Here is a 16,794-nt window from a genome sequence, read left to right as displayed (position 1 = left end):
GGCAGAGGTCAGGGGTTATTTAGGTTTACCCAACTGGAGTGAACTCTAGCCTCTCACTTCAAAGACAATTCTTTAGTGGCTTCAGAGTTTGTTTAAAAATACGAATCTGCGTTTAGGTCTCAAACTATCCCTGTTGGAAATCTACAATGATTAACATCCCTTTCAATTGTTTTTTTTTAATCTCCAACTAATTTTCTTTATTAAATATTGTCACATAGTTAGGCATATTCATGAAAGATCTCTATGCTGCTTTGATGAATTCTACAAAGAGGATAAATACTTTTGTAATGCCATAAGCTTATTCCAAACTCTTACTTTCCTGAGTTTGAATGAGGGCTAAATTAATTTATATTTAGCTAAATTATATTTAGCTAAATTAATTAATATAAATTAATTTATATTTAGCTAAATTAATTTATATTTAGCTAAATTTATATTAGCTAAATTAATTTATATATTTAATTTGTGTTAGCCTAATGACATTTTGGTCAATGACAGACCACATATATGGTGATGGTCCCATAAGATTATAAGGGAGCCGAAAAATTCCTATTGCCTAGTGACATCACAGCCATCATAACATTACAGTGCAATGTGTTATTCACCTGTTTGCAGTGATGCTGGTGTAAACAAACCTACTGGGCTGCCAGTCATATAAAACTATAGTACATACAAATATGTATGATACATAATATTGGGGATAATGGCAATAAACAACTATGTTACTAGCTTATGTATTTACTATACTGTACTCTTTATTGTTATTTTAGAATGTACTCCTATGAATTTTTTTAAAGTTAATTGTAAAACAGCCTCAGGCAAATCTTTCAGGAGGTATTCCAGAAGAAGGCATTGTTATTATAGGAGATGACAGCTCCACCCATGTTATGGAGCCTGAAGACCTTCCAGTGGGGCAAGATGTGGATGTGGAAGACAGGGATATTGATGATCCTGACCCTGTGTAAGCCTAGGCTATTTGTGTGCTTGTGTCTTAGTTTTTAACAAAAAAGCTTAAAAGTGAAAATAAAAACATTTTAAAATAGAAAAAAAGCTTATATAATAAATATATAACGAAAATACTTTTGTACAGCTGTACAATGAGTGTTTTAAGCTAAGTGTTATTACAAAAGAGTAAAAAAATTTTTAAAAATTCAAAAACTTTTAAAGTAAAATAGTTACAGTGAGCTAGGGTTACTTTATTATTAAAGAAAAAATTGTTAAATAAATTTAGTGTATCCTAACTCTACAGTGTTTATAAAGTGTACAGTAGTGTACAGCAATGTCCTAGGCCTTCAGTCACTCACTACTCACTCATTGACTCACCCAGAGCAAGTTCCAGTCCTGCAAGCACCATTCATGGTAAGTATCCTATACAGGTGTACCATTTTTTATCTTTCATATCATATTTTTAACTGTACATCTTTTCATGTTTAGATGTGTTTAGATACAAAGATATTTACCATTGTGTTACAATTCCCTACAGTACTCAGTACAGTAACACGCTGCACGGTAACATACAATGATATACTGTAATATACAGAGTATACTGTACAGTAGTAACATGCTCCTAGGCTTGTATGTCTATACCATACCACTTACGTGTGTAGTAGGCAATACATCTAGGTTTATGTAAGTACATGCTATGATATTCACATGATGAAATCACCTAACAATGCATTTATCAGAATATATTCCTGTTGTTAAGTGACAAATGACTGTATTTTTGTACTTGGTCATTCCACTATTAGCTTGTTAACTTCTTGTGAATAGAAACAATATCTTACTCCTATTTCAACCCCAAAATGCTTTGCAAATTGTCTTGCACAGGGTTTAGTGTTGGTCAATACTTCAATTTTCTACAGTTCAATGAGAAATAAATTATCTCTGTGTACACAAATCTGTGCCAATGTGTTAATATTAAAATGGCTAATGATTAATGACTGCATAGAGAAGTTGAGAGGAGAGTTAAGCAATTGAATAGAAAGCAAGCAAAAAGATCATTATGATTTGAGCCAAAAACTATAGGTTTCAGGGTAGCACTACGTCAACAGTGTGCCTGCTTTTTATTTTAAATACATTATTTTAATTACTGTTCTGGGCACCTAACTTGTTACAAAGGTCGATACCTGTATAGTGAAATCAATGAAGTTTGATGATATGATGCAATTTCTAAACCAATACTTTCAGTAAGTAATTTGTTTATAATAGCTAATCTGGTTAACTCAAACCAGAAGTTCTATTCTTGTTCAATATCAGCAGGCTTTGAAATTGTTAGGCAATTAATTATCTCAACTCTATGCTTTTGGGGTACAAGTTGTTTTTGGTTACATGGATGAATTATATAGTGGTTAATTATGAGATTTCAGTGCACCCATCACCAGAGTAGTGTACATTGTATCTGGTATGCAGTTTTTTTGTCCCACCCCAAACACACCCCCCTTCTGGTCTTCAAAGTCCATTATATCACTCTGTATGCCTTTGCATACTCAGAGCTTAGCTCCCACTTATAAGTGAGAACATACAGTGTTTGGTTTTCCATTCCTGAATTATTTCACTTAGAATAATGGCCTCCAGCTCCATCCAAGTTGCTGCAAAAGACATTGATTCCTTTTTATGTCTAAATATTATTCCATGGTGTACATATACCAAATTTTCTTTATCCATTCATTGCTCAATGGCCACTTAGGTTAGTTCCATATTTTTGCAGTTATGAATTGGGCTGAAATAAACCTATATGTGCATGTGTCTTTTTCATATAATGACTTCTTTTCCTTTGGGTAGATACCCAGTAGTGGGATTGCTGGATCGAATGGTAGATCTACTTTTAGTCGTTTAAGGAATGCCTGTACTGTTTTCCATAGGAGTTTTACTAATTTACATTCCCACCAGCAGTGTATACACACTCCCCTTTTACCACATCCATGCTAACATCTATTGTTTTTTGACTTTTTAATCATGGCCATTCTTTCAGGAATAAGGTGGTATCTCACTGTGGTTTTAATTTGCATTTCCTTAATGACTAGACAGGTCACTAGACAGGTCAACAATGTGTCTGCTTTTTTATTTTTAATACATTATTTTAATTACTGTTCTGCACAAATCTTGTTACAAAGATCAGTTGGTTCCATATTTTTTGCAATTATGAATTGGGCTGAAATAAACCTATATATGCATGTGTGTTTTTCATATAATGACTCTTTTCCTTTGGGTAGATACCCAGTAGTGGGATTGCTGGATCAAATGGTAGATCTACAGAAATCTGTGCCAATGTGTTAATATTAAAATGGCTAATGACTAATGACTGTCATCATAGAGGAGTTGAGAGGGGAGTTGAGCAATTGAATAGAAAGCAAGTAAAAAGATCGTTATGATTTGAGCCAAAAACTATAGGTTTTAGAGTAGCACTAGACAGGTCAACAGTGTGCCTGCTTTTTTATTTTAAATACATTATTTTAATTACTCTTCTGTACACTTCTTAACTTGTTACAAAGATCAATACCTGTACTGTAAAATCAATGAGGTTTCATGATATGATGCAATTTGGGCGGGGGGAGGGGCGTTTTTTCCTGTTTTTTGGCCATTTGTATAACTTTCTTTGAAAAATGTCTATTCATAGTATTTGCCAACTTTCTGAAGAGATTATTTGTTTTTTTCCTGATGATTTGTTTGAGTTCCTTGTAGATTCTGGATACTAGTCATTTGTCAGATGCATAGTTTGCAAATATTTCCTCCCATTCTGTGAGTTGTCTGTTTATTCTCATGATTATCTCTTTTTATATGAAGAAACATTTTTAATCAGGCCCCATTTATTTATTTTTATTTTTGTTGCATTTGCTTTTGGGGCTTTAGTCATAAATTCTTTGCCTAGGCCAATGTCCAGAAGAGTTTTTCCAAGGTTATCTTCAACAATTTTTATGGTTTCAGGTCTTAGATTTAAGTCTTTGATTTATCTTGAGTTGATTTCTGTATAAAGCGAGAGATAGGGATCTAGTTTCACTCTTCCACATGTGGCTTGCCAGTTTTCCCAGCACCGTTTGTTAAACAAGATGTCCTTTCCCCAATTTATGTTTTTGTATGCTTTGTTCAATACCAGTTGGCTATAAGTATCTGGCTTTATTTCTGGGTTCTCTATTCTGTTTCATTGGTCTATGTACTACTTTTATACCAGTACCATGCTGTTTTGCTAACTATAAGTCTGGTAGTGTAATGCCTTCAGATTTGTGCTTTTTGCTTAGGGTTGCCTGGGCTGTAAGGGCTCTTTTTTAGTTCCATATGAATTTTAGAATTATTTTTTCTAATCCTGTGAAAAAAAAAAAGTTGGTATTTTGATGGGAATTGCATTGAATCTGTAGATTGCTTTTGGCAGTATCGTCATTTTTACAGTATTGATTCTTCCACTCCATAAGCATGAGATGTGTTTCCATTTGTTTGTGTCATCTATGATTTCTCTCAGCAGTGTTTTGTAGTTCTCTTTGTAAAGATCTTTAACCTCATTGGTTAAGTATATTCCTAGGGATTTGTTATTGTTGTTGTTTTACAGTTGTTGTAAAGGGATCAAGTTCCTGATTTGCTTCTCAGCTTGGTCATTTCTGTATGTGTGTTGGTGTACAGCAGTGCTACTGATTTGTGTACATTGATTTCATAACCTGAGACTTTATTGAATTTGTTTATCAAATCTAGGAATCTTTTGGAGATGTCTTTGGGTTTTCTGGGTATACAGTCATATCATCAGTGAGCAGTGATATTTTGATATCCTCTTTTTTGATGTGAAAGCTCTTTATTTCCTTCTCTTGATGGATTCCTCTGTCTAGGACTTCCTCAGCTCTCTGTTCTATATGTGTGGCCTTACAATATGTTCTTAACTGCTCTTAATTGTCTTAAAATGTCTTAAAGTTTTTCATATACCCTATTAAGACCATGTAAAATTTAATAAAATGAATAATTATTTTACATAAAAGAATTTCTTATTGTTGTTGCCATCAACAAAGTATGAAGCATGACATTGTCATTTCATAATGACCAGGGTAACAGAAGGCCAAAATAATTTTAATACATGACAAGTTTTGAAAATTTCTTAGCTCTAATAGTATTTTCAATACCTTCTCCCATCAGAGCTGCTGATTAATTGCAAACATTACTGATTTCTTTGCTCTCCTCTCTCAGCCTGCACAGGTTCTGATAGATACTTTTAAAGCAGTTTATTGGTAGCAAAATGGTTCAAAGTAGACAAGAGTAGAAAGCATTGAAGAGCCTAAATGAACCACAATATAATCAACTCTGAACACAGGAGAATTGGCTGAAACATAAAAATATATCACTACAATGAAAGTACAATGCTTTCAAATAAAATCAAGAATGGACTTGATTTTTAGTCCAAGAGCCCCATGTTAAAAACACTATTAAAATGTATTTTAACATTAGCAACTATGCCCATTGTATATGTGACAGCTCAATAAAAATCCCAGTAAATGCAATGCCTAAGGAGAGATCAGATGCCTGGAGGTGGAAATGAAATATGTTGGAAGGAGGCTACAAAATAGTTTTCATGGTGCTAATACACCTTAAAAAGTCCCATGCATAGTTAATTGAAAGCAGTTTTGGATTAAACAACAAATAATGCATTGTGACTGGTCAACTTTCACAGACGTCAACGTAAATCCATCCATTCCCAGAAAGGCATGTAAACACAACATATTTGTAAATGTGTTCTTTCAACAGTTGGATGTTGCATCAATAATACCATTTGATATTTGCTACCTCTTCTTTGGGTTTAATCCAATATTAAGAGCAAATAGGATGTTAAAGGTAAGATAACTATATTTAATTGTCTTTTCCCTTATAATGGAAATCTTGAAACAATTTAAAGTATCTTAAAATTAACAATATTCTTAATTTTTCCCAAACTCTTCTCCATCTTTCTGCCCTCATCAATGCTATAATTTTTTTTAATGAATGAAGAAAAAAAGTCTACTGGTGAAAGTTGCTCCTGGTTTTTATTTCATATCTCATAACAGATGTTTGTATAATCTAAAATAGGGATGCTTTGTATTTCTAAATTTAGCTATAATTACAAATGAGTATTTTATACTTTTTGTTTTTTTCTATTTGTCCTTTTTCAGTTGCTGAATGCATGGTATATGGGATGTAAAATTAAGGGGTTAGGTTAGATTACCCTAAATTATCTTACTTATCTTAAATTCTGTAATTCTAAAAAAAACATAAACATAGTTTTACATCATAGACATGCTTTCACAAGTATGTGAGCACATACTTTCACATCACATTTACTTACATACTTGAATACGACTCAAATGTTTCTCAAGAGGGAACTAGTTAAATATACTGAAATATATTTATATAATTTATATAGCAGAACATTTTGTAGCTTTAAAACAAGGAAGAGGAAGCTTTTTATGTACTGATATGGAAAAAACTTCAAGATAAATTGCTAAGTAAAAAAGCTAGTTATTGAACAGTTTATAGAACAATACTACCTTCTGTATAACAAAAAGGAAAAATATTCAATTTTTCTGTATTTACATAAACACTGAAAAGCTACAAAAAGAAACTCATCAAAGTGGTTACCTGAGATGGGAAGGGAAAGCAGGAAGGAAAATCAGGACGGATAGGGGCAAGAGTAAGCATGAGACTTTTGGAGGTATATATTTCATATTGTTTTTGAACTATGTGAATGTATTACCTATTCAAAATGATTATAAGACATAAATACTTTATAATTCATAGCTTCATTTGATACCTAAAAAGAATTTGAGGAGAGTCAGAAATTGAAATTTCATGTAAATCTTTAACAATAGCAATGATATATTTCCAAAAACAACCTTCTTAAAGGGATCACAAAAGACTTTATGAATTTTAGGTAATTATCTATTTTGCATCTTGGGAAGACAAGATAACATAACCTGGTAATACCAGTGGATCCTGACAACAACAACGACAATAACAGTCGCAGCTGTCTGTTGAATACACACTTGAGGCTACATACTTTGCTAAAACTTTATATTCATTACCTCACTGATTCCTCCCAACAACTTCATTTTAGAGTCGAGGAAAATGAGAATTAGCATGATGGAAAAATCTGTCCAGACACACTGCATATGAGGGGCAGTGTCTGAACTCTATCATATTTATCTGACTCCAAATTCTTTATTATAATCAGATTGACTGGATAGGCCTCAGGCTGAAAGGATTTTTTTTCTCTGCTCTGATATTTAAACTTCAGAGGTTCTTTATCCCATGTTTCCAAACATCTGAGACAACTCTAGAGACTTCTGGTTTGACCATGGAATGTGAGAATAAATGGAGGTGGAACACAATAATGTTCCAAGCAATCTAGTGGTCAGGCCATCCCTTATCAAATTTTCAGTCTCACATGGAAATTTCAGAAGGTACCTGCTCGGAGATAACCAATTTTCAGAAATTCTCAGGTTTCTATAGATTTAGGAGTTTATCTGGCATTATGATAAAAGCTTGCAAAATGCCAACTCTTCATTCCACATCTCTGTAACCCTAAAATGTCCAAAAGCCCTCTCTATCCATTAGATGTTTAAATATAGGAAATCGTGACAGTCAACATTAATCTTCTTTTCAAAGCCCCATAGTCCATTCATTTAACTTATTTATAAGGGTGTCATCTTAATGCACAATTTCCTAGGATAAATATTTATCATCTATATGTCTCCAAGTTATAAATGAGAAAACAAATGAATATACATTTTATTTTTAGTGAACACTTAAGCTAAATATAAAATCACGCCTTTGTGCAAACTTGTATTAAGAGCACAAGTAACAAATTACCACACATTTAAATTATAATCTGAGTGTTTAAGAAGTTTTTTTCTACTTAGGAACTCTGGAAAAACAAATCATTTGTGTATATTTCTAGTTAAATAGTCATTACTATTACATATACTATTTTTAATTCTAAATGTTCTATTGCAGTCAATCTACGTTGGGCAAAATTTTGATCTAAGTAATCTCTGCGGTCGCTTCTATCTATAAGAGTCTATGATTTGAAGCACATTAAATATATTAACTCATGTATGTACACAACCCTTTTGGGGGGCATCTTTTCTTATTGACCTCATTTTACAGATAAGGAAACCAAGACATGGAAATAGCAAGAGACTTTTCCACGGTTACACAGTAGTAAGTGGTAGAGATAGAACTAGCATTTGGCTCTGGATTCCATACTTTACTGCCTATAGACATAAAAGAGGAAGTAGGAAGTAGGAAGTAGGAGTGCATGCAGGCAGAAAAAGTTGAGATAAAAGTAGAAGTAAGCAAGAAAAAACCTTGAGGGAAATAGTAACTCTGCTTGTATTAGATGCACATAAACTCATTGTATCTTTGAATAATGTCAAGAACAGCCAATGCTAATACTTACTGAACTTTAAATTTTGTTTAAGCAAATACACATTTAATGCAATTCACTGAAAAATAATGCTAGTGTTGAGCAATAAGACAACATCTATTTATAACTTTAATGCATTACACTTTTCCTCTTTTCTGTATGTTTTTGGAGAGTGTGACTTTAATTGTTGGGAAATAGAGTTCTACTACACGCTTTCAAAACAAAAAGGAAAACAATGTTTTTTAAGTTTCATTTTCAACAAACATTAAAAATAAGACTATAACTAGAGGGTAGCAATAAAATAAAGCCAGAAGCTCTGGAAGTGTAATACCATGCTATAAAATGTACTGTCCAGAGGAAAATACCACTAAACAGGATCTTAGTTTTTTTAAAAGACATATGAATAAAATTATTTTCAGTAATAAAATCTATTTCATACAGTTTATTTAAATATATATATTTAAGACTAACATGCTTTTGGATTTCTTTTGCTTTTCTATATAGTACACTTCATTTTTTGAATTTAATCATCACCTAGAATCTATAATGGACAAAGCATATATCTACAGGTAAAGTATAAATCATTATACTTGGGGAAAGGGGAAAAAGCAATGGTACAACATTTTAGACAGAATTTGGCAGGGATATGACCTCCCTCTTCAAAAAAAGGATATAATTTCAGCTTTGGCTATATAAAATATAGGACTATGTTCTGGAACAGATGTGGATATTTTAAGTGAAATAAAAGTATGAAAATCATATCAGATTTTAGAAGAGTACTGGACTAAGAAAATAGGACTTATTATCTGCTTCTGTCAAAACAAGTACAGAAAAACATACTCTTTTGCAAGTTAACTTTAAGCCTTTCTCATGATAATTCATTCCTAATCTGAATTTCATTCGTTTGTTGTTCTAAATTTTACTTGCACCAAAACCTCTAGTTGCCATTCATCGTAGCATAGTCTCATGAGCTTTTCAGAGATATCCAGTTAAATTAGCATAGTGTATTTTATGGGACTTAAACTGAAGTGACCCTTGAGGCATGTCTTTCACGGAGTTGACTCACAACATCTGTGAAAAGAGAGGAAGTTTTCTTTTTTTTCTTTTTTACACTCTGTCAATCCCAGTCAAGACATTGCCATCAGAAAACATGCAATGGCACCATCACTTTGTACTGTACTAATGAGAGTTAACAGTTCACAAATCCAAAGCAAGGGGTTCGCTGGTGACTTTAAGGAAAAGAAAATGTTAAAATAGGCTGTATTTCAGAAACAACATGAATCTTACTTTACATCTTTTCTGTCTGACAGAGTTATTCGAACAACTGGATACTTGCTGTTTATTCTGCACATTAATGCCTGTGTTTATTACTGGGCTTCAAACTATGAAGGAATTGGCACTACTAGATGGGTGTATGATGGGGAAGGAAATGAGTAAGTTCTGATTTTGAAAGAAACATTTATTGATTATTTTTAACATTCTGTTTCATTGTATGAATTTATGAGAGCCAGTGTTTTTGAAGCTGTCATAACCCATTCAATAGCTGGTAAATACTATCTGGCCATAAAAAAGGATAAAATCATGTCATTTGCACCAAAATGGATGGGACTGAAGGTCATTATCTTACTGAAATAAGCCAGATCCAAAACGATAAATATCACATGTTCTCACATATACGTGGGAGCTAAAAATTTTGATCACATAGAGACAGAGAGTGGAAAGATAACAGAGACTGGGAAGGGTGAGTGGTGGGGAGAGGAGCGCATAAAGAAAAGTGGATTAAAGGATACAAACATACAGTAAGAATATATTCAATGTTTGCAACGAAGCAGGGTGACTATAGTTTCAAAACATGTATTGTACTCGAGTAATAAACACCCTAAACACCCTGACTTGATCACTATGCATTATACACATGTAACAAAATTGCACGAGTACCACATGAATTGGTCCAAATAAAAATTTTTTTAAGCTGAAAAACCTCTTTAGTAAGTCAGTACATTTTTAAGTGAAAGAGGATAGAGAATAATAGAATAGAAAATATCAGAGTCTGTCTGATAGTAGGGGAGTGTGTGTGTGTGTGTGTGTGTGTGTGTGTGTGTGTATCCTGAGTTGGCCTGTGAAATGCATTTTTCACTCTGGATTATGATGAAAAAAGTTTGAAAGCCGCTACTTTAGACAACTGAGCAGTAAGGTAACTTTTAATAACTCCAATGCTGATTGTTAGTAATGAACAATGTTAATTATTTAAAGGGCAGGTGCAGTGGCTAATTAGTTTACCAGTGAAGGGTTTTATGGGCTTATGAGTCAGCTATAACCACTAACTCAATTAAACACTTAGAGAGTAATGAGGATCACAAATTAAACTTGACAATTAGGTATGCAAGTGTCCCAGAAATAAAAAAAGATCACTTGAAAAATTTAGAACAGTAGAATCAGGACTCAGAAATGGCAACTGGGTTATTTAATAGTGAAATTTCCTTTTGGTAAAATACAAAGACCTGGCATAAAGTTGACTTCACTAACTTTCTGCTCCAGTGAAATGACATTGAATATATAATAAGGCAATGTCCAAACTGGAAAAAAAAGCAGGTCCCAGCATTACTTTGAAGGGCAACTCACTGCAGCCTTGGAATGGAGAGCAATTATAGGATAGAGCAAAGAGAGGGAAAAATAACTTACAAAATTACACACTACCTAGAGTGAGTTGGATATGCATAAGGGATTATAACAACCAGAACCAATTTTAAAGAATTTAAAGTCAGAAGGACCACTGATTGGGAAACACGCACACACAGACACTCTATTTCCAGAAAATTTACTAAATAAATAATTCCCTTTAGAATGTGAATTATTTACTTTGATATAAATGACTAATTTATATAAAAATTGACTAAAATACCAGCTACAGTAATAGTCCCTCAAAGTGAATATGTAATCCAACATCATTAGATGACTGTGGCTGATAGCTGTTTTTTTCAACTTAGCAAAAGAACATAGGATTGCATCAGAATGCCTTCCAGAAAGTGAAGCTATTTCTCCTTTTACACCTAGATGCCTCTCTGTGGAGTTTCTAGGGACTATGTCTTGTTCCCAGTGTCAAGCTCAGTGTTAAGTATATAATAATAGACAATATATTAGGTATATAAAGGCAGGAAGAGAGAGGGGGAGTAAGGAAAAACGAAAGGAATGGCCAAATCTGCATTGTAACAAGAAGAAAGAAATCTCAGCTTCGGCCCATAAGAAACTTCAAGTGTACTAGTGTTTTGGATTTCTAATTCCAGCTACATTATAGACCAGGTAGCCAAGATATTCTCTCTAAAATACAAAATAAATTACCTGTTGTAATTTTGTTGTTATTTATTATAATTATTTGTTATAAGTTTCTAGATGAATACAATTACAACAGTTTTCAGTGATTGCTGAGTTCCCTAGAAAGTAAGAAGTATCTCCAAAGGCTAAAACACAAACATATGTACCAAACCTGGAGTACAGTAGGAAATCAGTGTGAGTAACCACTAAAGAACAGAAATAGAGAGAATAACTTCTAAATTAGTAAGGGGAAAAAAATGAATAAGGAAATTTAAAAAGCAAACCAATCCAAAAAAAGACACAAAGATAAGGAGTGGCAGTTTTGGGGAGAAGTACAGGAAAGGCAGGACAATAGAAGACACAACATAAGATGGTAAGAACAATTTAAAATAGATCAGTATGTTACCAGAAAGGGGTCCTGATCCAGACCCCAAGAGAGGGTTCTTGGACCTTGTGCAAGAAAGAATTTGGGGCAAGTCCATGGAATAAAGTGAAAGCAAATTTATTAAGAAAGTAAGAAATAAAAAAAATAGCTACTGCATAGGCAGAGCAGTGGCATGGACTGCTTGACTAAGAATACCTATAATTATTTCTTGATTATATGCTAAACAAGAAGTGGATTATTCATGAGTTTTCAGGGAAAGGGGTGGGCAATTCCCAGAATTGAGGGTTCCTCCCCTTTTTAGACTATATAGGGTAACTTCTGGACATTGCCATGGCATTTGTAAACTGTCATGGTGCTGGTGGGAGTGCCTTTTAGCATGCTAATGAATTATAATTAGCATATAATGAGCAATGAGGATGACAAGAGTTCACTTTCATTGCCATCTTGGTTGTGGTGGATTTGGGTCAGCTTCTTTACTGAAACCTAATTTATCAGCAAGCTCTCTGTTACCTGTATCTTGTGCCAACCTCCTGTTTCATCCTGTGACTTAGGACGCTTAACCTCCTTGGAAGGCAGCCCAGTAGGTCGCAGCCTTATTTTACCCAGCCCCTTTTCAAGAGGGAGTCACTCTGGTTCGAACACCTCTGACAAATATGTGCAGTAAATTAATGTGAACTAAATCACATGCTAATAGAGATTGTCAATTAACATTAGTCAAAATAAGCTTTAAAACAAAAGACATTTTAGAGAAAAAGTTCACCATATAATAATAAAAGTTTTGATTCATGATTGTCAAAAGACAAAATTACAACAGATTTATTTTAATGATCTTAATTGGCTTTTATTTGCAATTCTAGAATCAGGCAACACCTCAATTCTATAAAATAGAATGAGTGTTCTGATGAGCTGAGCAAAGAAGGTTGGCTTCATAGGCAGAAAAGGGCTGAAGAAAGCAGAAACAGAGAACAAAAATGGATTGGTCATTTCAAAGTTACCTTCCTTGTAAAGGTTAAAGTAGAGGGGACTTCCTTACCATGCTGGATAAAACTGGCTTGTTTGGGGATTTAGCTGTCTCTCTTTCTTTCTCTTCTGATTTCTTGGAATGGCAGATAAACAACTTAGTTTCAGTTTGGTGACATAGAACTTCAGCAAGAGTAATTCCATTTTGGTTTGGTCTGTTTGGCCTAGTGCAAGAGTTTAGTCCAAACCAATGGCCTCCTATAAATTTTATTTACTACCGTCAAGATATTCCAATTCTAAATGTGTATGCACCTAATAAAATACTTACAATCATTCAAAGAAAACCATAAAGCAAAAATTGATAGAAGGAGGAGAAATTGGCCAATATATCATCAAAGTATGAGACACCAAACATAATTATTGACAGGTCAAGTAACCAGAAACAATAAACATATAAAAGATTTGATAACCCAAATAACAAGCTTGATTTCATGGGTACAAATAGAATCTTGCACCCAAGGATTAGAAACTGCCCATTTTTCTTAATCACTCACAGAAAAACTACTAAAAGTGATCATTTTCTAGGCCCAAAACTAGTTTCAATAAATTCCACAGCCTTGTTATCATACAACTCACATTCTCTGACTATAAATATTACCCCATCAATTCTGCTCTGCTCATTTAGACTGAAGCATTCTCACTCAAAAGCAAAGCTCCAACAATCCTGTTACCAACTCTCAGGGACACAGGTTGCTACCCTTGCAATGAAAATGCTTTTAAAAGCAGCCTCTTTACTTATCTTTTTAGATAATTTGTGTATGTCAGTTACCAGTATACTTATCCTAACAGTTTTTTTAACATCAATTTCTCCTTCTATTGCTTCATGTTACCCTTTGATCTTGTAAGCCAAGTTTTTGCAATAATTACCTAAAGTATTTTTTAACTTAACCCTTGTGATGGTCCTGGTGACCTATAAATTGAAGGTTGCTTATTAGGCCTTTGGATTTGCAAATTTTGCCCTAGTTAGAATTAGGCAGCAGACTCTGGGGCATAAATGGAACACTGTGAACATTTAAAATAAGTCAAGTTTATTATGATTCCATTAATTCTCATCAGAACAGCAATTTCTATTCATATCGATAGAAGGCATTTTTATTTATATTGAGTGAAAGACATCCTTCTTTAGACTGTAAGATATGACAAAGAATGCAAATGTTTACTTCAAAAGGAGAACACAAGTAAGTACCTAAGATTATGTGATACTTAAAAATGTTCCCAATGTATTTTTGTCCACATATATCCCAATTTTATGTATTTTCTGACATAAATTTCCCACTGCGCACAAAATTTTTTAACAAATCCACGGTCCCAATCCCTAATGTATCTTTTCTTTGAAAAAAAAGAGAAGTAAACAAGGCATCATGGGAATTATTGACTTTAGTTGAGGTAAGGAAGGAATAAGAATTACTATACCATAGTGCTAGAAAAATTTAGGTAATCCACCTTCTTAATTTTACAGATAAAGATGATGAGACTTAGGTAGACGAAAATATTTATTCAGGATGTCCTAGATACCTCATAGCTGAGGTCAGACAATGGCAGAGAGAGAGAAGGAAAGGGAGGACTGGGGAGAGGGAGAGGGAGAGGGAAGATATTTATATTACAATTCTTAGAGGGTCACCCTTGGAATATAACAAAAACAAACAAACAAAACAAAAAAACCCAGAGCAAAGAATCAGTGGATCAGAAGGAAGTGAAGGGCAGTGAGAAGCATGACAGGGGAGAGTTCAGAAGGAGATTCAACAGATGTGTTCACAGATACAGTCTTCCTACATTCTCATTTCAGTAAGTCTAGGTATGTATTACTCATCCATTCCAGTCATTCAACAAATAATAGTGAATTCCTATTGTGTGCTACTAGGCCCATAAATACCTACCTTTGTAGCACTTACTTTCTAATAAGACCGTTCTCCCTCATAGCCATTGCTTCCAGTAATAAGTTTACAGAAACCAGGGACTAAGATGGATTGAGGTAGTTAGGAAGGTCCACACAGAAAGATAAGTATAGAAGGGGTACTTTTAAAAGTTGCGTGTCCCACTACAGATTTGCCATAATGGCTAAAATTTAAAAGACTGACAATACCAAGTGCTGGGATAATGACAATGCCAGGTGTTAGGATAACATGGGGTTACTGGAACTCTCACATATTGTTAGAGGAAATGTGAAACGATAAAACCATATTGGAAAAAGATCTGACAGTTATTTTACAACTAAACACAACTACCTTACAACTCAAAAATTCTAATGTAGGTATTTTACCCAAAAGTAATGAAAATATATGTTCACAGAATAAAACTTGTTCAAGAATTTTCACAGAAGCTCTATTCATCAAAACCAAAAACTTGAGGCAGGCTAGGTATTCATCCATAGGTGAATAAATAAACAAACTGTGGTATAAACATACAATGAATACTATGCAGCAATAAAAAGGAATAAATTACCAATACACAACATAAATAACTCTCAAAAGCATACTGAGCAAAAGACATCTTATACAGAAGCTTATATACTGTACGATTTCATTTATGTGAAATTCTAAAACAGGCCAACTTATCCATGGTAGAAAAAAATTAGAACAGGTGATTGCCTCTGGTGCATTTGAGTAAGGATTGACTGGGAAAAGAATTGAGAGAACTTTCTAAAGTGATAGCAAGGCTCTATGTCTTAACATGTATTTTGTTACATAGGTATATGCATTTGTCAAAATTTATTAAATGATACAAAAATCAGTAGCATTTCCACACACTAACAATAAACTATCTGAAAAGGAAATTAAGCATCAAAAAGAATAAAATATTTGGAATAAACTTAACCAAAGGGGTGTGAGACTTGTACACTGAAAACTGCAAAATGCTGATAAAAAAATTAAATTAGAAACTAATAAATTGAAAGACATCTGTATTCAAGGGCTAGAATAATTAATATTGTTAAAATGTCCCAACTACTCACAATGATCTATAAATTCAGTGCAATCCCTATCAAAATCTCAATGATTTTTTTACAGGAAGAGAAAAAAATCCAAAAATTCGTATGGAACCACAAGAGACCCCTAATAGCTAAAGTAATTTTGAGCAAAAAGGACAAAGCCAAAGGACAAAGTGGGCTTCCTGATTTCAAAATGTATCACAGAGCTACCACAATCAAAACAGTATGAAACTGGCATAAAAACACACATATGATCCAATGAAACAGAATAGAGAGCCCAGAAATAAATGAATACGTAGATGGTCAACTGCCTGTCCAAGGGTGCTAAGGATATGCAATGAGGAAAGATAGTCTCTCCAAAAAATTGTACTGGGAAAACTGGATATCCACAAACAAAAGAACAAAATAACTACCATATGACCCAGCAATGCCACTTCTATGAATATACCCAAAGGTATTGAAATCTGTATCTCAAAGAGATATCTGCACTCCCATGTTCATTGCAGCATTGCAGCATTATTTGCAATAGCCAAAACATGGAAGGAACCTAAATTTCTCTCAACTAATGAAAGGATAAAGATAATGTGGCAAATATGCACATATATAATAGAATATCATTCAGCCTTAAAAAGAAAGAAATCCTGCCATTTGTGACAATATAGATAGTGCTGGAGGACATTATGCCTAGCAAAATAAACAAGACACAGAAAGAGAAATACCATCTGACCTCATATGACCTCACTTGTATGTGGAATCTAAAAGAATCAATTTCATAGTAGT

The 16,794-nt window shown here is 33.6% G+C and overlaps 1 protein-coding gene across 1 annotated transcript in view; it reads left to right on the top strand.

Moving 5' to 3' along the window:
- Positions 1-16,794, top strand: part of CNGB3 (cyclic nucleotide gated channel subunit beta 3) — a 165,210-nt gene that overhangs the window by 91,857 nt on the left and 56,559 nt on the right. Inside the window, exons 8-10 of the mRNA XM_054498565.2 lie at positions 5,719-5,805; positions 8,876-8,940; positions 9,682-9,804. Of these exons, the coding sequence (XP_054354540.1) occupies positions 5,719-5,805; positions 8,876-8,940; positions 9,682-9,804 (275 nt within the window). The remainder of the gene's footprint in view (positions 1-5,718; positions 5,806-8,875; positions 8,941-9,681; positions 9,805-16,794) is intronic.

Source organism: Pongo pygmaeus, chromosome 7 (genome assembly GCF_028885625.2).
Source record: "Pongo pygmaeus isolate AG05252 chromosome 7, NHGRI_mPonPyg2-v2.0_pri, whole genome shotgun sequence".
Taxonomy (NCBI): domain Eukaryota; kingdom Metazoa; phylum Chordata; class Mammalia; order Primates; family Hominidae; genus Pongo; species Pongo pygmaeus.
The sequence above is the reverse complement of the archived record's forward strand: the minus strand, read 5'-3'. Positions and strand labels throughout refer to the sequence as shown.